The sequence below is a fragment of the Narcine bancroftii genome, chromosome 6 (genome assembly GCF_036971445.1).
Source record: "Narcine bancroftii isolate sNarBan1 chromosome 6, sNarBan1.hap1, whole genome shotgun sequence".
Taxonomy (NCBI): Eukaryota; Metazoa; Chordata; class Chondrichthyes; order Torpediniformes; family Narcinidae; genus Narcine; species Narcine bancroftii.
In genome coordinates this window covers 74,709,147-74,726,284 of record NC_091474.1, presented here as the reverse complement: position 1 = coordinate 74,726,284, position 17,138 = coordinate 74,709,147, and the positions used below count along the sequence as shown (strand labels likewise).

Sequence of the window (17,138 nt, the reverse complement as noted above, 5' to 3'; positions counted from 1 at the left end):
TCAGCATTTCTGGCAGAGACCTTCTCTCCGAGTGACTAGGTGTGCTCTGGATTCAGATTCTTTTGTTGTATCTGCATGTGCTCCACTGCCTATTGGCCTTTCAGCGGTTGCCAGACTATGAATTTGTTCCCAGAGTAGTGATGTGGAAGCAATATTTGAAGTTTGTACATTGTTCTGTATGTCCAGCACTGGAAGAACATGCAACATTCAGATTTTAGATTTGTCAGGGTACATACATGACATTGTGGCGGTACGCCATCAGGCGAACTGGCCCCGCTTGTCAAGCACACAGCAGGGCAGCCGGCCAAATTGGCGTCATCGGGGTTTCCTCCCGACCTCAGCACCGGGCTCAGAAGCCCACGCTTGGGGACTCGCGTATCGCCCCAGTGACGTTGGGGCCCCCCAGCGTGGTTCTCAGCCAGGTCCAGGCTGGGAGTATAAGACAAGCCAGGCAGCCTGAAATAGATCAATTTTGCTCACTGAACTCAACCTTCAGTTAACAGTGTAGCCGCCGCTACAATTGGTGACCCCGACAGGTTCAAACGTCTTTGAACCCGACATGAACGACCCTTCGATCAACGCTATAGCCATCAAGCTTCCTGACTTCTGGGTTCAGGAGCCGGAGACCTGGTTCAGCCACGCAGAGGCTCAGTTTCACCTCTGCAGATTTCAACAGATTTGACCAAGTTTTACCATGTGGTCGCCGCCCTGGATCAGGCCACCGCCAAACGAGTGCTGCAACTTATTCAGCACCCACCTGCGGAAGATAAGTACAGGGCCATCAAGTGGGTGCTCACCAACTCCCTTGGCCTCTCCAGGCACCAGCATGCCGCTTGGATGCTGCGCCTCGACGCCTTGGGGGGACAGAACCCCAATCGAGTTGATGGATGAGATGCTCGTGCTCATGGGCGATCACACCAACTGTCCAGTCTTTGAACGCATCTTCCTCGACCATCTGCCTGAAGACATCTGGCCGTTACTGTCCCAGGAGAGCTTCTTCAACCCTAGGAAGGTCGCTCAAAAGACTCAGGAGCTATGGCTCGAACTATTCCCAGAGGGCTCAGCAGTCCAGCAGGTTACGAGTCATGGGCATGACCTCTAGCATTGTGGTGGACACCTGGCCCCTGGAGGGGCCTCAAGAAGCATAGCCAGAAGCAAGCCATCCACTTCAGGCCTCTGCTTCTTCCACCAGTGCTGGGGAGCCAAGGCTCAGAAGTGTCGTCAGCCCTGCTCATTCCAGCGAAATTAACAGGCCGGCCGCTGTTAATGGCTTCGGTGGCTGGCCAAGAACACAGCCTTCTCTACCTGCAGGATTCAGTCAGAGGCCAACGCCTCCTCGTCAACACTGAGGCCCATGGCCATAGCCATCGAGTCCCGGAACCGGCCTTGAGGACCTCCCCTCTGTGCAGCCAATTCGATGGAGATCCAAACATATGGAGACAAGACCATCCACTTCCAGATCGGCCAGCAGACCCCGAGGACATACCCAAAACAGCTATCACCTCCCCCTTCGGCTTGTTCAAGTTCCTACACATGCCATTCGGGCTCAAGAATGCCATCCAGACCTTCCAGCGCCTCATGGACACAGTAGTCAGGGATTTGAATTTCGTATTCATTGTCACCAGCAGAGACCAGGCACAACCCAAGTCTCACCTGCGCACCCTCTTCTCCCGACTGGCCAACTTCGGCCTAACGATCAATCCGGCCAAATGCCAGTTTGGGAAAGAGTCCATGCAGTTCCTGGGCCATACCATCACACCGAAGGAGCTAAACCTGCCGCTACGAAGGTCGCTGCAGTCAGGGAGTTCCCACACCCTGAATCCTCAAGGGGCTATAGGAGCTCGTGGGTATGGTCAATTTCTATAACTGCTTCATTCCAGGCGCTGCACGCATCATGCAGCCGCTCTTCACCCTCATCGTGGCCAAAGACAAGACACTCCCCTGGACTCCAGAGGTCAGCAGGGCATTCAAAGCCACGAAAGATGCCCTCACGAAGGCTACCCTGCTCATCCACCCATGCACCATCCTGCATATGGCGCTCTCCATCGATGCCTCTGCCACAGCCGTTGGCGCCATCCTGGAGCAGCAGGTGAATGGACAGTGGAAACCACTGGCATTCTTTAGCCGACTTCTTCACCCACCAGAGAACAAGTATAGCACTTTTGATCATGAGTTGCTGGGCATGTACCTGGCGGTGCGTCATTTCCGCTATTTCTCGGAGGGGAGGCCTTTCACCATTTTTACCAACCACAAACCCCTCACTCAGGTGCCCACTATGGCAAGAGATCCCTGGTCGGCCTGCCAACAGCATCACTTCTCCTTCGTGTTTGAGTTCACCACTGACATTCAGCACAAGGCGGGGAAAGACAACGTGATCGCCGACGCACTCTCACGTGTGAGCTGGTTGAAGTCGAGGCTATTTGCACGCTGACACCCTAGCCTCGACTTCAACCAGCTCGCCCGGGACCAGATGTCCGACAAGTGGACACAGGCCTTCAGGACTGCCATCATGGGCCTGCGGTTCCAGGACCTCCCAACTCCTCATGGTGAGGGCACCGTCCTTTGCGATGTCTCCATGGGCACCCTGCGACCAGTGGTTCCCCAGCAGAGGTGCAGGCAAGTCTTCCACCATATCCATGACCTTTCCCACCCTTCCATCAGGTCCACGGTCTGCATGGCGGCAAAACGTTTCATCTGGCATGGTATTCAGAAGCAGATTGCGGACTGGGCCAGAACCTGCACGCATTGCCAGCTTTCCAAGGTATACAGGCACACCAGAGCGCCTGTACAAGATTTCTAACACGTCCGGGAATGGTTCAGATACATACATATGGACATCATCAGGCCCTTGCCCATTTCCCGAGGTAACCGTTACCTTTTCACAGTGGTAGACTGCACCACTCATTGGCCCGAGGCGATTCCGATGCCAGATGCCTCCATGGACTCCTGCTCACGAGCACTTTTGTACGGTTGGGTTGCCTGGTTCAGCATCCTGAACCACCTCATCAGTGATTGGGGCACCCAGTTCACCTCTGCGCTCTGGGCACAGCTTGCCAACAGGCTGGGGATCGAGCTACATCACACCACTGCCTATCACCCACAGGCCAATGGGCTAGTTGAATAATTGCCCTGCCACCTTAAGTCGGCACTTATGGCCCACCTCACTGGCCCTGACTGGGTGGACGAGCTGCCTTGGATGCTCCTGGGCATCTGCTTGACACCGATAGAAGACATACAGGCGTCATCAGCCGAGCTGGTCTACAGTGCACCACTAGCCCTACCCAGTAAGTTCGTCAATGCACCTCACAACCCCCAGCAGTCACTGCATGGTCTACTTCCCTTCCTCCGGGCCCAGTTGGACTCCTTCACATCCCCACTGCCACCCAGACACGGCACACTGGCCTCTTACGTCCCCAGTGAGCTGTACTCTGCAGAGTATGTTTTTATCAGACAGTGCCCATCCACATCACCTCTACAAAGACCATATGAAGGGCTGTGCAAAGTCGTCCAGCATTCAGGATCCACTTTCACACTGGACATCGGTGGTGAGAGGGAACTGTTTACAGTGGACAGGTTAAAGCCAGCCCACCTCGACCTCATTGAACCAGTAGTTGTGACCCAACCCAAGAAGTGAGGCCGCCCAGCAAAAAAGGACATTAGCGCCGGTTCTGGGGGGGGGGGGGGGCGGCTGTGTGGTGGTACGCCATTAGGCAGGCGAACCAGCCCCTCTTGTCATGCACGCGGCAGAGCAGCCGACCAAAATGCCGCCATTGGGGGTTTCCTCCCGACCTCCGCATTGGGCTCAGAAGCCTGTGCTTGGGGACCCACGTGATGCCCTGGTGACGTCGGGGGCCCCCAATGCTGTTCTCAGCCAGGTCTGGGAGTATAAGACCACCGAGGCAGCCTGCAATAAATCAGTTTTGCTCGCTGAACTCAACCCGTTTGGTTGTGCGAGCCTTCAGTTAACAGTGTAGCCGCTGCTACATCACATATAAGATTCTTTTTCCTGTGGTCCAGGAAGAATTACTACTTATTGGTAGTGCAAAAAAAAATGTAAACAACTAAAGAAATGTGAACCAACTGTGCAATAGAGAGAAAATTTCACTAAACCACAGAAGTAAGGATCCTTAAAGACCTGATTGAGTTTGTCTGATGGTGGAGGAGGAGCAGCTGTTCCTGTACCTGGTGGTGCAAGTCCTGTGGCATGGATACCAGCAGCAAGATCAGAAAGTGTGCTGGGTGGTGTGGGTCCTTGATGATCCCTGATGATGTTCTGGATAGCAGGAAGGGTTTTGTCTGTGATGTACTGGGCTGTGCCCACTACCTTTTGCAGGGGTTTTCACTTGGGGATACTGGTGTCCCCAGACCAGAGCGTGATGCAGTCGGTCAGCACACTTTCCACCTTGCGTCTGCTGTAATTTCCAAGGGTTTCCAATGTCATACCAAACCTCCACAGGGCAATCCCCATTTTTAACAGCCAATACAGCATTTTTAAACTCCGTTGCAAAGATTTTAATTTAACACCCCAAAAAAAATCTGCTTAGGAACCGGGCTGTAAACGGTGTGAACGAATTTAAGCGAGGACGGTGCAAGTTGACGGTGACCCCTCGCTGTAAAACTGATGCTCTTCCATCTCCCCTCTTCAATGTGGTTGGCCGCCCGGCTCAATCGAGCAGAGACCGACGAAAGAAACAGTCAGAAATGATGTCGTTCAGCGCAGAACCCCGTCCCCACCACACACTTGGCACGTCGACCACTCCCAGCCTCACGTCGTGCATGTGTGCAGCGATAAGAGAAGGTCAGCGGGATTTGGAAACCGGTTCACACACGTTGCCTCTGGTCGGATGGTCCCTCCCGTCCCGAGGTTTGGCACTGCCAGTTGAGCCGGCCTCCTGCCACGGTTCTCCGCGCCCAGCAGAAGGTGCAACATGGCCACCGCTGCAGCCACACTTCCTTGCAGACTCCTCGCCAGTGGTTGCATTTTGATCTAAATCATGGCAAATACCTCTCGCCGTAAGTGGCCGCCCTGCCAATGCAACGTTCAACCAGGGGCGGCCCGCCTCTTCAGCCCAGTTGGACGCAATGGTAATGGAGTTTAGGACCCCCCCCCCCACTTCTCAAATCAAGTCTCAGTTAAATTGTTAATGAAAAGTTTTAAAGAGGGGGGTCTCATCTGGTGGGAGGGGGTGAGGAGCGGCCACCACACAGGGTGGTTTGAAAGTGAAGTGCTCTCAACTTGCAAAAAGGAGGAGGGTGGTGCTCTGAACTGTTCTCCGATGTGGGGTCGATAGGCGGCTGATGGGAACAGCGAACTGTCAAAGGAATTGGGATCAAACTGGCTGGCGGACGATAGGAGAGTCAGCTTTTAATGGCTGTGATTGAAGCGTCATTGACCCGGTTTTAAATCTGGAAGTGGGTTGTAAGTCAGGACCCAGTGCAGAGATTGGAGGCGTGGGTCGGGGACGTCCACTGTTCAGATGCAGAGTTCCGATTTCTTGTCAGAGTACAGACACGACATCACATACAGCCCTGAGATTCCTTTTCTTGCGGGCCAGGCAGAATTACCACTCAAAAAGCAAAACTAAACTGCACAACTTACATATGTAAACAACTAAAGAAATGTAAACAGACTGTGTAACACAGAGAGGAAAGAAATCAATAATGTCCTTAAATGAACCCCTGATGGAGTTTGTTGTGGAGGAGTCTGGTGGTGGAGGGGGAGCAGCTGTTCCTGAACCTGCTGGTGCGAGTCTTGTGGCACCGAGACCTCTGTTCCCGCAAACAGAGCGGGCGCTGCGGATCCTTGATGATTCCTGCTGCTCTCAGACAGTAGCGTTCCCTGTAGATGTTCTCGATGGTGGGGAGGGTTTGGCCTGTGATGTCAAAGGAATTGGGATCTAACTGGTTGATGGACTGTAGGAGACTATTTTTAAAATGGCTGTGATTCAAGGGTATTGACTCGGTTTTAAATCAACGTGCAGTCTGTTATCTGGAAGTAGGTCGCGGACGCAACCCAGTGCAGAGTTGGGAAGGCGATGGGACGACAGGGCAAGACGCACACTATCCGAATCTGTGTCCTGGGGGGTTCAGCCAAGTTCTCCTCGGTCCTCTGGACAATTGTTATTGTTCAACTGACATTTCCATCTGTGGTTCAAACTGGAAAATATCTACGGGGAACGCTGCCGTCAGAGAGGGGTATCAATCATCAAGGACCCCCAGCACACGCTCTGTTCTCCCTGCTGCCATCAGGCAAGAGGTGTAGGTGCCACCAGGTTCTGGAACAGCTGCTCCCCCTCCAGACTCCTCAACAGCAAACTCAATCAGGGATTGAAGGAGTCTGACTTGTGCACGTTATTGACTTTTTTCCTCTCTCTGTATGGCACAGTCAGCTGTTTACATTTCTTTATTTGTTTTCGTCCAGTACAGTTTTTTTGCACTACCAATACGTTGTAATTCTGCCGTGCCCTCAGGAAGAGGAATCTCAGGGCTGTATGTGATGCCATGCATGTTCTCTGACAATGAATGTGGAATCTGTAATGGTTCCGCGAAGGAGGGGGCGAGGCAAATTTCTCTCGAAGAGAAATCTCAGCCCTCTGAGTAACTTCAGTGAAATGTATCAAAGCTGGTGATGCAGTTCCGGGTGCCAGTCCTCAACTCTGATTGGCTTCTGTGCAGCAACTCTTCCTCGGGGGAATAAAGAGCTAGCGGATTAGTTTGAGCCTCTCGCCCAGCGGAGAGAGGGGGGAAAGAAAGAGAGGAGAGAGAGAGAGAAAAAAAACCCCTCCGTGGACAAGTTCCAGCAACAAAACAAAGGGTTCCGCTGCTCTGGGACTTTCTCCTGCCCATTCACACACTCATTCCCTGCGAAGCGAGAGGGACAAAGGATGAGTTTGCTTTCTGCCATCGACACCAGCGCGTCGGTCTACCAGCCAGCCCAGCTGCTCAACTGGGTCTATCTGTCTCTCCAAGACACGCACCAGCCCAGCGCCTTCGATGCCTTCAGACCCGAGCCGGCCTCTCAGCACCAAGAGCTCAACTATGCCAAAGCCGCCGACCTGGGGACTTCGCTCTGCTCCAACTATCTCAACAACTTTTCCCAACTCCGCAGGAACGAGGTGCGAGAGCTCTCTCTCTGCAATGACGCGCTCCTATTTGGTAAAAGGCACCTTCTGGCCGAGTTTGCTCCCGCTGGGACGGTCTCCGCCGTTGGAGACGGCGCTTGCTGTAGTTTAGAGCTTCGGTAAGCGTTGAGGGGACGAAGCGGGGTCCCGCTGTTGCCGGCCCTACCGCAGCGCGTCATTGTCCGCTGCTGGCAACCGCTGGGAGCCGCTGGATCGCAGTCGCCCCCTCCCTCCCTTGCCCTGCATGCGAATCACACGGACTGACAGTTTGTTTGATGGTATTGCAATCATCGAGCCTCCCAGCTGATCGAGGTGTCCCTTTGTCGGACGGTACTTCTGGATGGAAAGTCGGGAGGCGGAGGAAACCCTGTGTATTTGGCAAAGGAGTTGATCAGCGTATCACTCACGGTCAGATTACTTGGACTGTGGTGAGCTAGGAAAGCTGAGGTTGGCAATGACTTTAGAGCAGAGATATCTGGTTGCTTTAACGCTGGTAAAAATAACTGGACATTGCTGTCTGCGTGAGTATATGTGAAATTGAAAGGGTGATTAAAAGAGCAATGTCGGGTGCGGTTGAGTTGCCAGATTTAAAAATGATCTTCAGTAAATCTTTTCTGGTTTCACTTAAAATAATGGTTCTCAGCCTCTTTCCCCTGCTCACATAAGTAATTCCTTATTAATCACAGAGCATCTATTGGCACAGGAAAGTAAGAGGTTGAGAACCACTCAATTAAAACGTAAAATGCACAGAAGTTGTGAGGGAATCAAATTAGTAATGGTTTTGAAAACTAAAATGCAGGTTGAGATCCAGTGTGAAGTTGCTGGGCCTGAGTAATGGACTAGTGTGGACAGAGACCCCCATCAAGGGAGATGATGTCTAGTGTGAGATCCATATCTGGTGGAAAGAGAATCCTTGATTTATGAAAGGGGTCTTGCTGGGAAACTTTTTGTTGAAAAATATCTCACCAAGCCTTCTTTCAATTTACAAATATCAGTTTGGAGTGTATAGGTCTCACCCATGGCATAGGATGCTCTGTGATTAGTAAGGAATCACTGAAGGTGCTAAGTGTGGAAAGAAAAGCTGAGAACCACTGGTTTTGGTGGTGTGAGGGGAGGGCTCGAGCCATCGTTGAGTAAATCAAGGGACAGGTACCAAAAGTATTATTGTGAGCATTGGTCAAGAGGGCATCTGAAAATGGAGATGATTGGTTTACAGAGCAGGTGGATATCAGGACAATGTAGTTGGTCATTTTCGAGTCAAGTCAGACTGCAGAGATCAGTGTGAGTAGAGCAAGGCTAAGACACCTTGTGTCAATGTTCACTATTGGAGTTCACTAATGTTGGATCTGATCTAGACTACCCAAATGTGAATTTCATGTTTCCTTCTGATGCTGTTCATGCCACAGACTATTATAAACATGTAGATGAGCCCATTTCTAAGATAACTACATTCAGTAAGAATTGAAGGGAGGCCAGGGATTGAGAACCAGAGTGAGTGGCTAAGTATTCTCCAGGGACTTTGCATTGTGCTAAAAGGGGTGGATGCTAGGAGTAATACAGTGGTGTTGTTTGGGAACAAGTTGATAGTGTTTTGTTTTAAGGAGTCTTGAAGATGTCGCAATATTATAGCGTTCATGTTTTGTTTGGTGCTTGTACTGATGGAGTCAGGAATAACATGCTTGTAACTTCACTTGGCTACTCTTCACCATATCTGCCTTGGTCCGAGGTGGGAGAATGAGGGAAGAGGTTATGGCGCATGAGATACAGGAGGAAGGTCATCTGCCCAGTGAGCATTCTCTGCCATTCAACAAGATCCATGCAGATCTGGTCCTGGAATCAGCTCCACCTACCTACCTTTTCCTATAATCTTTATTTAGTTTACTATGCAAAAATCTATTGAACCTTGTCTTAAATATATTGAATGATGTAAGCTCCATTGCTTCCTTGGAAGATTAATCTAAAGATTCACTCCTCTCTGGGAGAAACAATTCCTTCTCATCTCTATCTTAAATCTACACTGCTGAATCTTGTGGCTACATCCCTTAGTTCTTGTCTCACCTCCCAGTGGGAACAACTTTCCTGTCCCTATATTATTTTGTTTGTTCCTTTAAGATTCCCCTCTCGCTCTTCTAAATTCCAGGAGTATTCCCAGATGACTCAATCTCTCCTCAGAGGTTAATCCCCTTATCTCTGGAATCAACCTGGTGAACCTCCTCTGGACCGCTTCTAAAACCAGTACCTCCTTCCTCAAGAAAGGAGACCAGAACTGCACATAGTACTCCAGATGTGGCTTCACCAGTACCTTGTACATTTGCAGGAGAACCTCTCTGCCCTTAAGTTCAATCCCTCTAGTAATGAAAGCCAATGTTCCATTTGCCTTCCTGATTACCCATGGCATCTGTGAGCTAACCTTTTGCCATTCATGCACAAGCACTCCCAAGTTCCTCCGCCCCACAGCATGCTACATCCTTTAACCATTTAGGAGAATGAGGAGTGGGGAGGGCATCTCATTGAAACATGTTGAATGTTGTGGACAGAGTAGATGTAGAAAGGTTGTTTCCCATTGTGGGAGACTCTAGGACAAGATGACACAACTTCAGGATTAAAGGGTGTCCGCTTAGAACAGAGATGCAGAGGAATTTATTTAGCCAGAGGATGGTAAATCTGGAATTTGTTGCCACAGGTGGTTGTGGAGACCAGGTCATTGGGTATATTTAAGGTAGAGATTGATAGGTTCTTGATTAGCCAGTTCATCAAAGGTTATGGGGAGAAAGTCGGGCAGTGGGGCTGAGTGGGGAAGTGGATCAGCTCATGATTGAATGGTGGGGCAGATTCGATGGGCTATTTCTGCTCCTATGTCATAAAGACATTTAAATAATAAGCTGATCTTCCACTTTATTTTTAAAGTGCATGACCTTGGATTTACCAAACATACTCCACTTGACAGGTGCTTGTCCACTCATTTAACCTATCTATATCTCTCTACAGACTCTGCACAATTAACTTTTTCATTCCATTTAGTGTCAACAGCAAACTCTATATGACTGTCATTCCCCACTTCCAATTCATGAAGGTATATAATGAACACTTGTGAGCTGAGATCCAACCACAAATCTAATCCATTTCTCCCAACTCTCTAGCTCTGTTGGTTAACCAATCCTCTATCCATGCTAATACGATGGCCCCCAACTCCATGCATCTTTATCTTATGACCAACTCTTTTATGCAGCACCTAATCGACCACCTTCTGGAAATCCAAGTATACAATACTCAACTGCTGCCCTCTTATCCATAGGTCTCATTATTCTCCTCAAAGAACTAGAGTAAATTTACCTTTCTGAATCTATACCAAGTCTGCCTGATGGAACAGTTTCTTTCTGGCTATTTCTTTCTTAATGATAGCTTCAGGCATTTTCACGATGTTAACTGAGCAATAGTTACCCTGCCATTTGCCTGTATTCTTTTTTAAATAGTGGTGTGGCATTTGCTGAATTCCAATCTGCCAGGACCTGCCCAGAGAGTCCAGAGGATTTTGGTAAATTATCATGAACACCTCAACTGTAACTTATGCTATGTCTCCCAGATACACTCCAAACTGGCTTACTCAGCACTTTTTTTTGGTGACAGCGTTTGTATCAGTCATCAGCTCCCATCAGATCAATAACATTTCTCTTTGGCATGTTAGACAAATCATTCACATTGTGAATCTGAAAGGGTCATCCAGTGCTCCCATTGTGGTCTCCTCCACATCAGAGAGACTGGACACAGGTTGGGAGATTGCTTTGTTGAACACCTCTGCTCTGTTCATCACAATAGCTTAGATCTCCCAGTGGCCACCCATTTCAATTCTCCATCCCATACCTTTGCTGACATGACTGTCCATGGTCTCATGTACTGCCAGACTGAGACCACCTGCAAATTTGAGGAACAACAACTCATCTTCTGACTGGGCACTGCCCAATGGGATGGCATTAATATCGATTTCTCTGGCTTTCGTTAAACCCTCCCTCACTTCTTTCCCTGTCACCTTTCCCTATCTCTGTCTCTCCTGTCTGTTTCCTTTTGCACAAACATGATAAATTCTTACCTCTTCCCTTATCCTATCCAATTAACACCTTTTGTTGGTCTGGATTCCTCCCCCAACTAGCACTGTCTGAATTCTGAGACTCTGAGATTTCTTGCTTGTGGCTTATTCTGCTTCTTCCTTGAAGAAGGGCTCAGGCTCGAAACATCAACAATATATCTTTGTTTTCTGCGGATGCTGAAAAGACCAGATGAGTTCCTCCAGCATTTTGGTCTTTTTATTTTGTATCATTCACCATGAATACAGACACAAAATAGTTATTCAATGCTTCTGCCATTTCCACATTACCCACCATTAATTCCCCTTTCTCATCTTCCAACACACCTACATTCACTCTCTACACCCTATTCTGCTTTATATAATTATAGAAACTTTTACTTGCTTACTTCTGTAATCCAGCCTTCCTTTCTTTATTGCTTGCTTCATGGTTCTTTGTGGCTTTTTAAAGTATTTCTAATTTTCCAGTTTCCCACAGCTCTTGGCAATTTTGTGCGCATGAACTTTAGATTGGAGCCATCCTTTATATCTGTACTTCTCCAAGGTCTGGTCTCCCTATCCTTGTTTTTAACTAGAGTATAGAGCATTGTGAAAAATCTCTATGAAAATCTTACACAAAAGTGCTGGAGAAACTCAGCAGGCCACGTGGAATGCATAGGAAATTAAAGGCAGTCAGCCCTTCGTCTCGAGTTCGGAGCATTGATTGCCTTTCACTTCCAATGGATGTTGTGTGAACTGCTCAGTTTCTCCAGAACTTTTGTCCATTGCACTGGACTCCAGCACCTGAAGGTTTCCCCTTTACAAGTCCTGCACTGTTCATCAACTATCCCCCAATGCAGCCTGTGTTCTTAGTCTATGCTGACCAACTTCTCCCTCATCCCTTTGCATTCTCCCTTGTTTTAGGCACTGGTTTTAGAGTGAGCTATTGAACCTTTCATTTGTCTGAGAAAGTCAGTCAGGCAGTGGTCACTCCGCAAGGATCCCTAACTACAAGACTTAATTTTACCTGCCTCATTACACAGGCAGTATGTTCCTTTGTCGTTTCAGTAACATACTGTTCAAGAAATGTATCATGTACCAGTGGTGCTCAATCTTTTTCTTTCCACTCACATACCACTTTAAATATTCCCTATGCCATAAGTGCTCTGTGATTAATAAAGTTTGAAAACCCCTGTTTTAATCATCCCTAATTGACTCATTCTGTGCACATTTTCATAACTCCAAAGGAACTAGGCCCATGACAATTTTTCTCAAGCAAAATATTTCAGTAACAATTTGGTGTAGAGCAGTGATTCTCAACCTTCCCTTCCCACTTACATACCACCTTAAGTCATCCCTTACTAGTCACAGAGCATAGAGATGACTTAAAGTGGTATGTGAGTGGAAAGAAAAAGGTTGAGAACCACTGATGTACACATTCTATGAATTTCTCTTAAGTCTGCCTCGACTGACTTGATTCGCCCAGTTTATGTGCAGGTTGAAGTCCCCCATAGCAACTACCATTTCATTCTTGAATCAGATAGATCTTGGTTTATTGCCTCTGGGGTCAGACTCATGGAATTGTTCATCCAACAGCACAAAGCGCACCCCAGTTTAGAAATGCATGATTAACCCCTTCCCCTCTCTCCTCACACCAAATATGACTAGTATGTAGATTTACACATCCATTCCTTGGCCTCATCGTTCCAGGGACAGATGCATATAATTCTGTGGCTAGGAAGTCCAATTATGTAAACAAAGAATGTTTACCTTCATGTTTATTCTCAATATCACTGATTTTGTCTCTAAATGCACTGCATAAGGAGTGGACAGTGAAGAGTTAAAGTCACTGACCTTTGACATGCTGCTTTATCTAAATTCACCACAGAGGCTACAAAGCAGCCTTGTCAGTGTGACAGCTGATCCTGGATGAGAAACCCAGTTGTCTCGCTTGAGAATAGATAGAGGATTGTATCAAAGGTGTCACTGGCAAAGCACACGCATAACCCAACCCTACAAATATTCCTCCACTTGTGCTGGGATGAAAATCACTAAATGCCTCAGTTCATCATCCTTCTCCTCTCCTGTTCGCTGATCCCTACTCTCCCCTGTCCATCCCCCCTCCACCCCGTCCACATTATACCACCTCTCCCCTTAGATGAAGTGTTCTGCCCTAAAACATTGGCCATTTTGCCAGGAGGTCAGTGACTGGTGGAGCGCCACAGGGATCTGTTCTGGGAACCCTGCTCTTTGTGATTTTTATAAATGACCTGGATGAATAGCAGAAGGATGGATCAGTAGGTTTGCAGATGATATGAGGGATGGAGCTGAAGGTTGTCGCTGGTTACAAGAAGATTTAGACAGGATGCAGAGTTGGGACGGAGAAGTGGAAGTACAATCCGGATAAGTGTGAGGTGATGCATTTTGGAAGGACAAACCAGAAGGCTGAGTGCAAGGTTAATGGTTGGCTACTTAAGAGAGTGGATCAACAGAGGGACCTTGGGGTCCAAATTATAGGAAGGATGTGGAAGCTATGGAGAGGGTGCAGAGGAGGTTTACAAGGATGTTGCCTGTCTTCTGAGGCAAGGTTTGCAGAGCTGGGACTCTTCTCTTTGTAGCGTAGAAAGATGCGAGGAGAATTAATTCGAGGGATAGGGTTGGCAGTCAGTGCCTTTTTCCCAGTGCAGGAATAGCAAACACCAGAGGATGTCTGTAGAAAGAGAAGGGAGGAAAGTTTAAGGGAGACGTCAGGGCTAAATCTTTTATGCAGAGAGTTGTGGGTGCCTGGAATGCCTTGCCAGGGATGGTGGTGGAGGCTGGAACATTAGGAGCATTTAAGAGACTCTTAGAGAGGCACATTGATGGAAAAAAAATAGAGGAGGTAGGGAAGGTTTTTTTTAAAAGAATAAATGGGTCAGCACAGCATTGAGGGGTAAAGGGCCTGTACTGTGCTGTAGTGTTCTATGTTCTATTCATTTTCTCCCATCAATGCTGCTCGACCTGCTGAGTTCCTCCAGCAGATAGAATTTAGCTTCAGATTCCAGTATCTGCAGTCTCTTGTTCCTCTCCAGTAAACATCAGGCATGAGTGCTTTTGTTAGCAGCCTTCATTCATCTTGGGGGGGTGGAGCGGTAAAAGGAGGAGCATCCTCCAACTGAAATCGTGATCCTTCAAATCGTGCTAGCGTTTGCCAACAGTCCCTTTTTATTGAAGCCCATTTAACATGGGTGTACACTGGATGGATCTTTGCAGAGTGCAGTTAGTGGAAACTGACGGTGCGGGGTCGGAATTGAGGGATAACTGAGTTACTGACAAATGGAAGTAAAACACAAAAGTCTGCAGACACCGTGGTTGAAGTAAAAACATCATGCTGGAGAAACGCGGCAGGTCAAATAGTGGACTTTATGTAGCAAAGATACAGAACCAATGTTTTGGACTTGAGCCCTTCATCAAGAACTAATATAGGCCATTTTGCAAATAACTCATTCCACCCCCACTCCATCAACACTTCTAAACAAAAATGTAGAACTGGTGAGATTGACAGACTGGAGAACATTGTTTTGTCTGGTTGTACTTGTACAAAATCAGATGACAATTTACTTGACTTGAGAAATCTCCTATTCCAACCCACTCACACTTTCACCACCAATGTACCTGTACCTCAGAGTTGTTGTTAGTTAACTCAATAGTTGAAACCCTTGGTTATACCAACACCAAGCGGAAGAGGTTGTGAACATTTCAGAGCTTGTTTCATAAAGCATAATGCCAGTAGATGCAAGTTCTGTCTACAGAGTATGTACAGTATATAGGTGTGTAAAAATCAAATTTTGTAGACCAATTTTTAATGTTACATTTATATCTACACTACTGAAATTCACACTGGAATCCAAGATACTGTATCGTTATCAGAAGTCCAAATGATCTCTAAACGAATAAAGAACAAAATCACAATGAATTAAATTAATAACTGAGAGTCTGTGCATCAAAGCGCATGACCCGACGGGAGAGGTCAGGATCATGGTAAGTATCTGTGTTGTTGGAGGCGTCGGGAGTTCCAATTGATGGGCAACCGGGGCCGAGGTGAGAGACTAGAATCAACATTTATAGGAGGCATGGAAAGTTCCTGAGTTTTTGGCCAACAATAGAGGGTGGACATTTGCATGAGATCAAGTTTTACATGAATATAAATGGCAACCAACCTATTTTTACAGGGATGATGCATTTTGTGATTCACTGTCCTGTTTTCAACATGTAGAATGGGCTGGCAGTATAAATTTTTATCCCAATGATAGATCAAATCTTTAAGTGTGTGCAATTTATTAGTAGATTCTGAATAATTTTACATTATCCATTATCTAGCCTATTAGCAGTGGATTGTACAAGAGTGCTTCTCCCTATGGTTCCCTGAGCAACATCGTGGACGGACTGAGCTCACTGACAGACCACTTCTCGGATCTATCCCTATCGGCAGAACCTCGCAAACCTGGCAAGAGGCCTCCACCAAACTATTTATGCCACCTCTGCTTCAACAAAGGACATTACATCAAGGACTGCCCCCAGGTAAGACTGGTTAAAGTACTGTCGAAAAAAAACTTGACCTCAGTTGCTTGTGGTGAGGTACAGTGAAGAATCCAGATCATTGGTGGTCTGCAAGTTGACCATCAATTGAGTGGCTTTGTGATGCATCTGTTTCAAAATGGAAATTTGTGTGAAAATGATGGAATGTTTGCAACAAAAATATTTTTGCTCAAATATTCACATTAACTATGTGCAAAATGAAGTGTTTTGAGGTCTTTGGATAATTGTCATACAGAAATTGTAGGAAGTAACCAAGATTTACCATTGAATGCTTTGTGAATTGGCCTTATTTGGTATCCTTTGGCTGTGAGCATTTAGTGTTTTTTGTTCTGGCTCAGTGGTACGTTTTTAAGAAACAGCTGGAAAAGTTGGTTCTGTTTACCTTAGCAACTAAGTCAGAGGATCTGAACTGAATGAGTTGCTGCATTTCAGGAAGTTCTGGAAGTTGAGGTGCATTTGGCGCATACAATTTGACGTCTCTGTCACCATGTTGATTTCCATTTGAACCTAATTTGGGGATTCCTCCCTGTTCTGGATCACAGAGGTTTGAACGTTTAGTTGTCATATTTGGTTTAGCTGGTGAATTATTCTTTACATCGAAGTTTGACACTTTAATTTCTAGTCCAACTTTCAGCTTTTGTAAAGTTCAATTAATTTAATATTGGCAATTGTGTTTGCATTAAAATGTACCATTGTCTACCTGGTCATCTTTGACATGGCATTCACCAGCTGCCCCATCTGCATGTGGGATTGGCTTCATGGTCTGAATGTTTTCAAAATCATGTGATTGAAAATGTAAATTCTGCGGGCTTGGCATTTATTCCTGGTATAGAGGTTTATTGGCAAAGAAAGCCAATCTTTCCAAGAAGTTCTGTGGAGTATTTTTATGTGTAATAAACTGAACAATTTCAACGCTGTTTAATTGAGACTGGAACTGATTGGGATGTAAAAACAACAAAGCTGGAGAAACTCAGCAGGTCAAACAGTGTCATTTATGTAGCAAAGATAAAGATATAGAACCAACGTTTCAAGGTATGAAAAAATTGGGTAGGCACCTGAATAAAATAATGGGGGAGGGGCAAGGGAAGGAGCACAGTCCCACAGGCAGGAGGTAATAGGTGGATAAGGGAAGGGACACCAGCAAACAGGGGAAGAGGGGATGTCTCTATGAATGGAGAGGGAAAGGGGTGGAGAGCTAGAGGAACAGGGAAAGGAGGGGATTCAGAGAGTGGGCTAGTAGAAACCGGAGAAGTCGATGTTAATGCTATCCGGTTGGAGAGGGACCATGTGGAAAATTAGGTGTTGCCCCTCCAATTTACGGATGGTGTTGGTGGGACAGTACCTGAAGCTGTAGACAGACATGCCAGCATGGGAGAGGG

General features: G+C 47.2%; 1 protein-coding gene across 3 annotated transcripts in view; it reads left to right on the top strand.

Moving 5' to 3' along the window:
• The first annotated feature begins 6,665 nt into the window (after positions 1 to 6,665).
• zcchc24 (zinc finger, CCHC domain containing 24) overlaps positions 6,666 to 17,138 on the top strand; it is a 180,262-nt gene continuing 169,789 nt past the window's right edge. For 2 of the 3 annotated variants that reach the window (XR_011340177.1, XM_069885400.1), the window contains exons 1-2: positions 6,666 to 7,115; positions 15,541 to 15,741. Coding sequence is in view for 2 of the 3 variants with exons in the window: in XM_069885400.1 (XP_069741501.1) it covers positions 6,885 to 7,115; positions 15,541 to 15,741 (432 nt within the window). In the remaining variant the exon portion in view is untranslated. The remainder of the gene's footprint in view (positions 7,116 to 15,540; positions 15,742 to 17,138) is intronic. The other variant, XM_069885399.1, reaches the window with a different exon arrangement.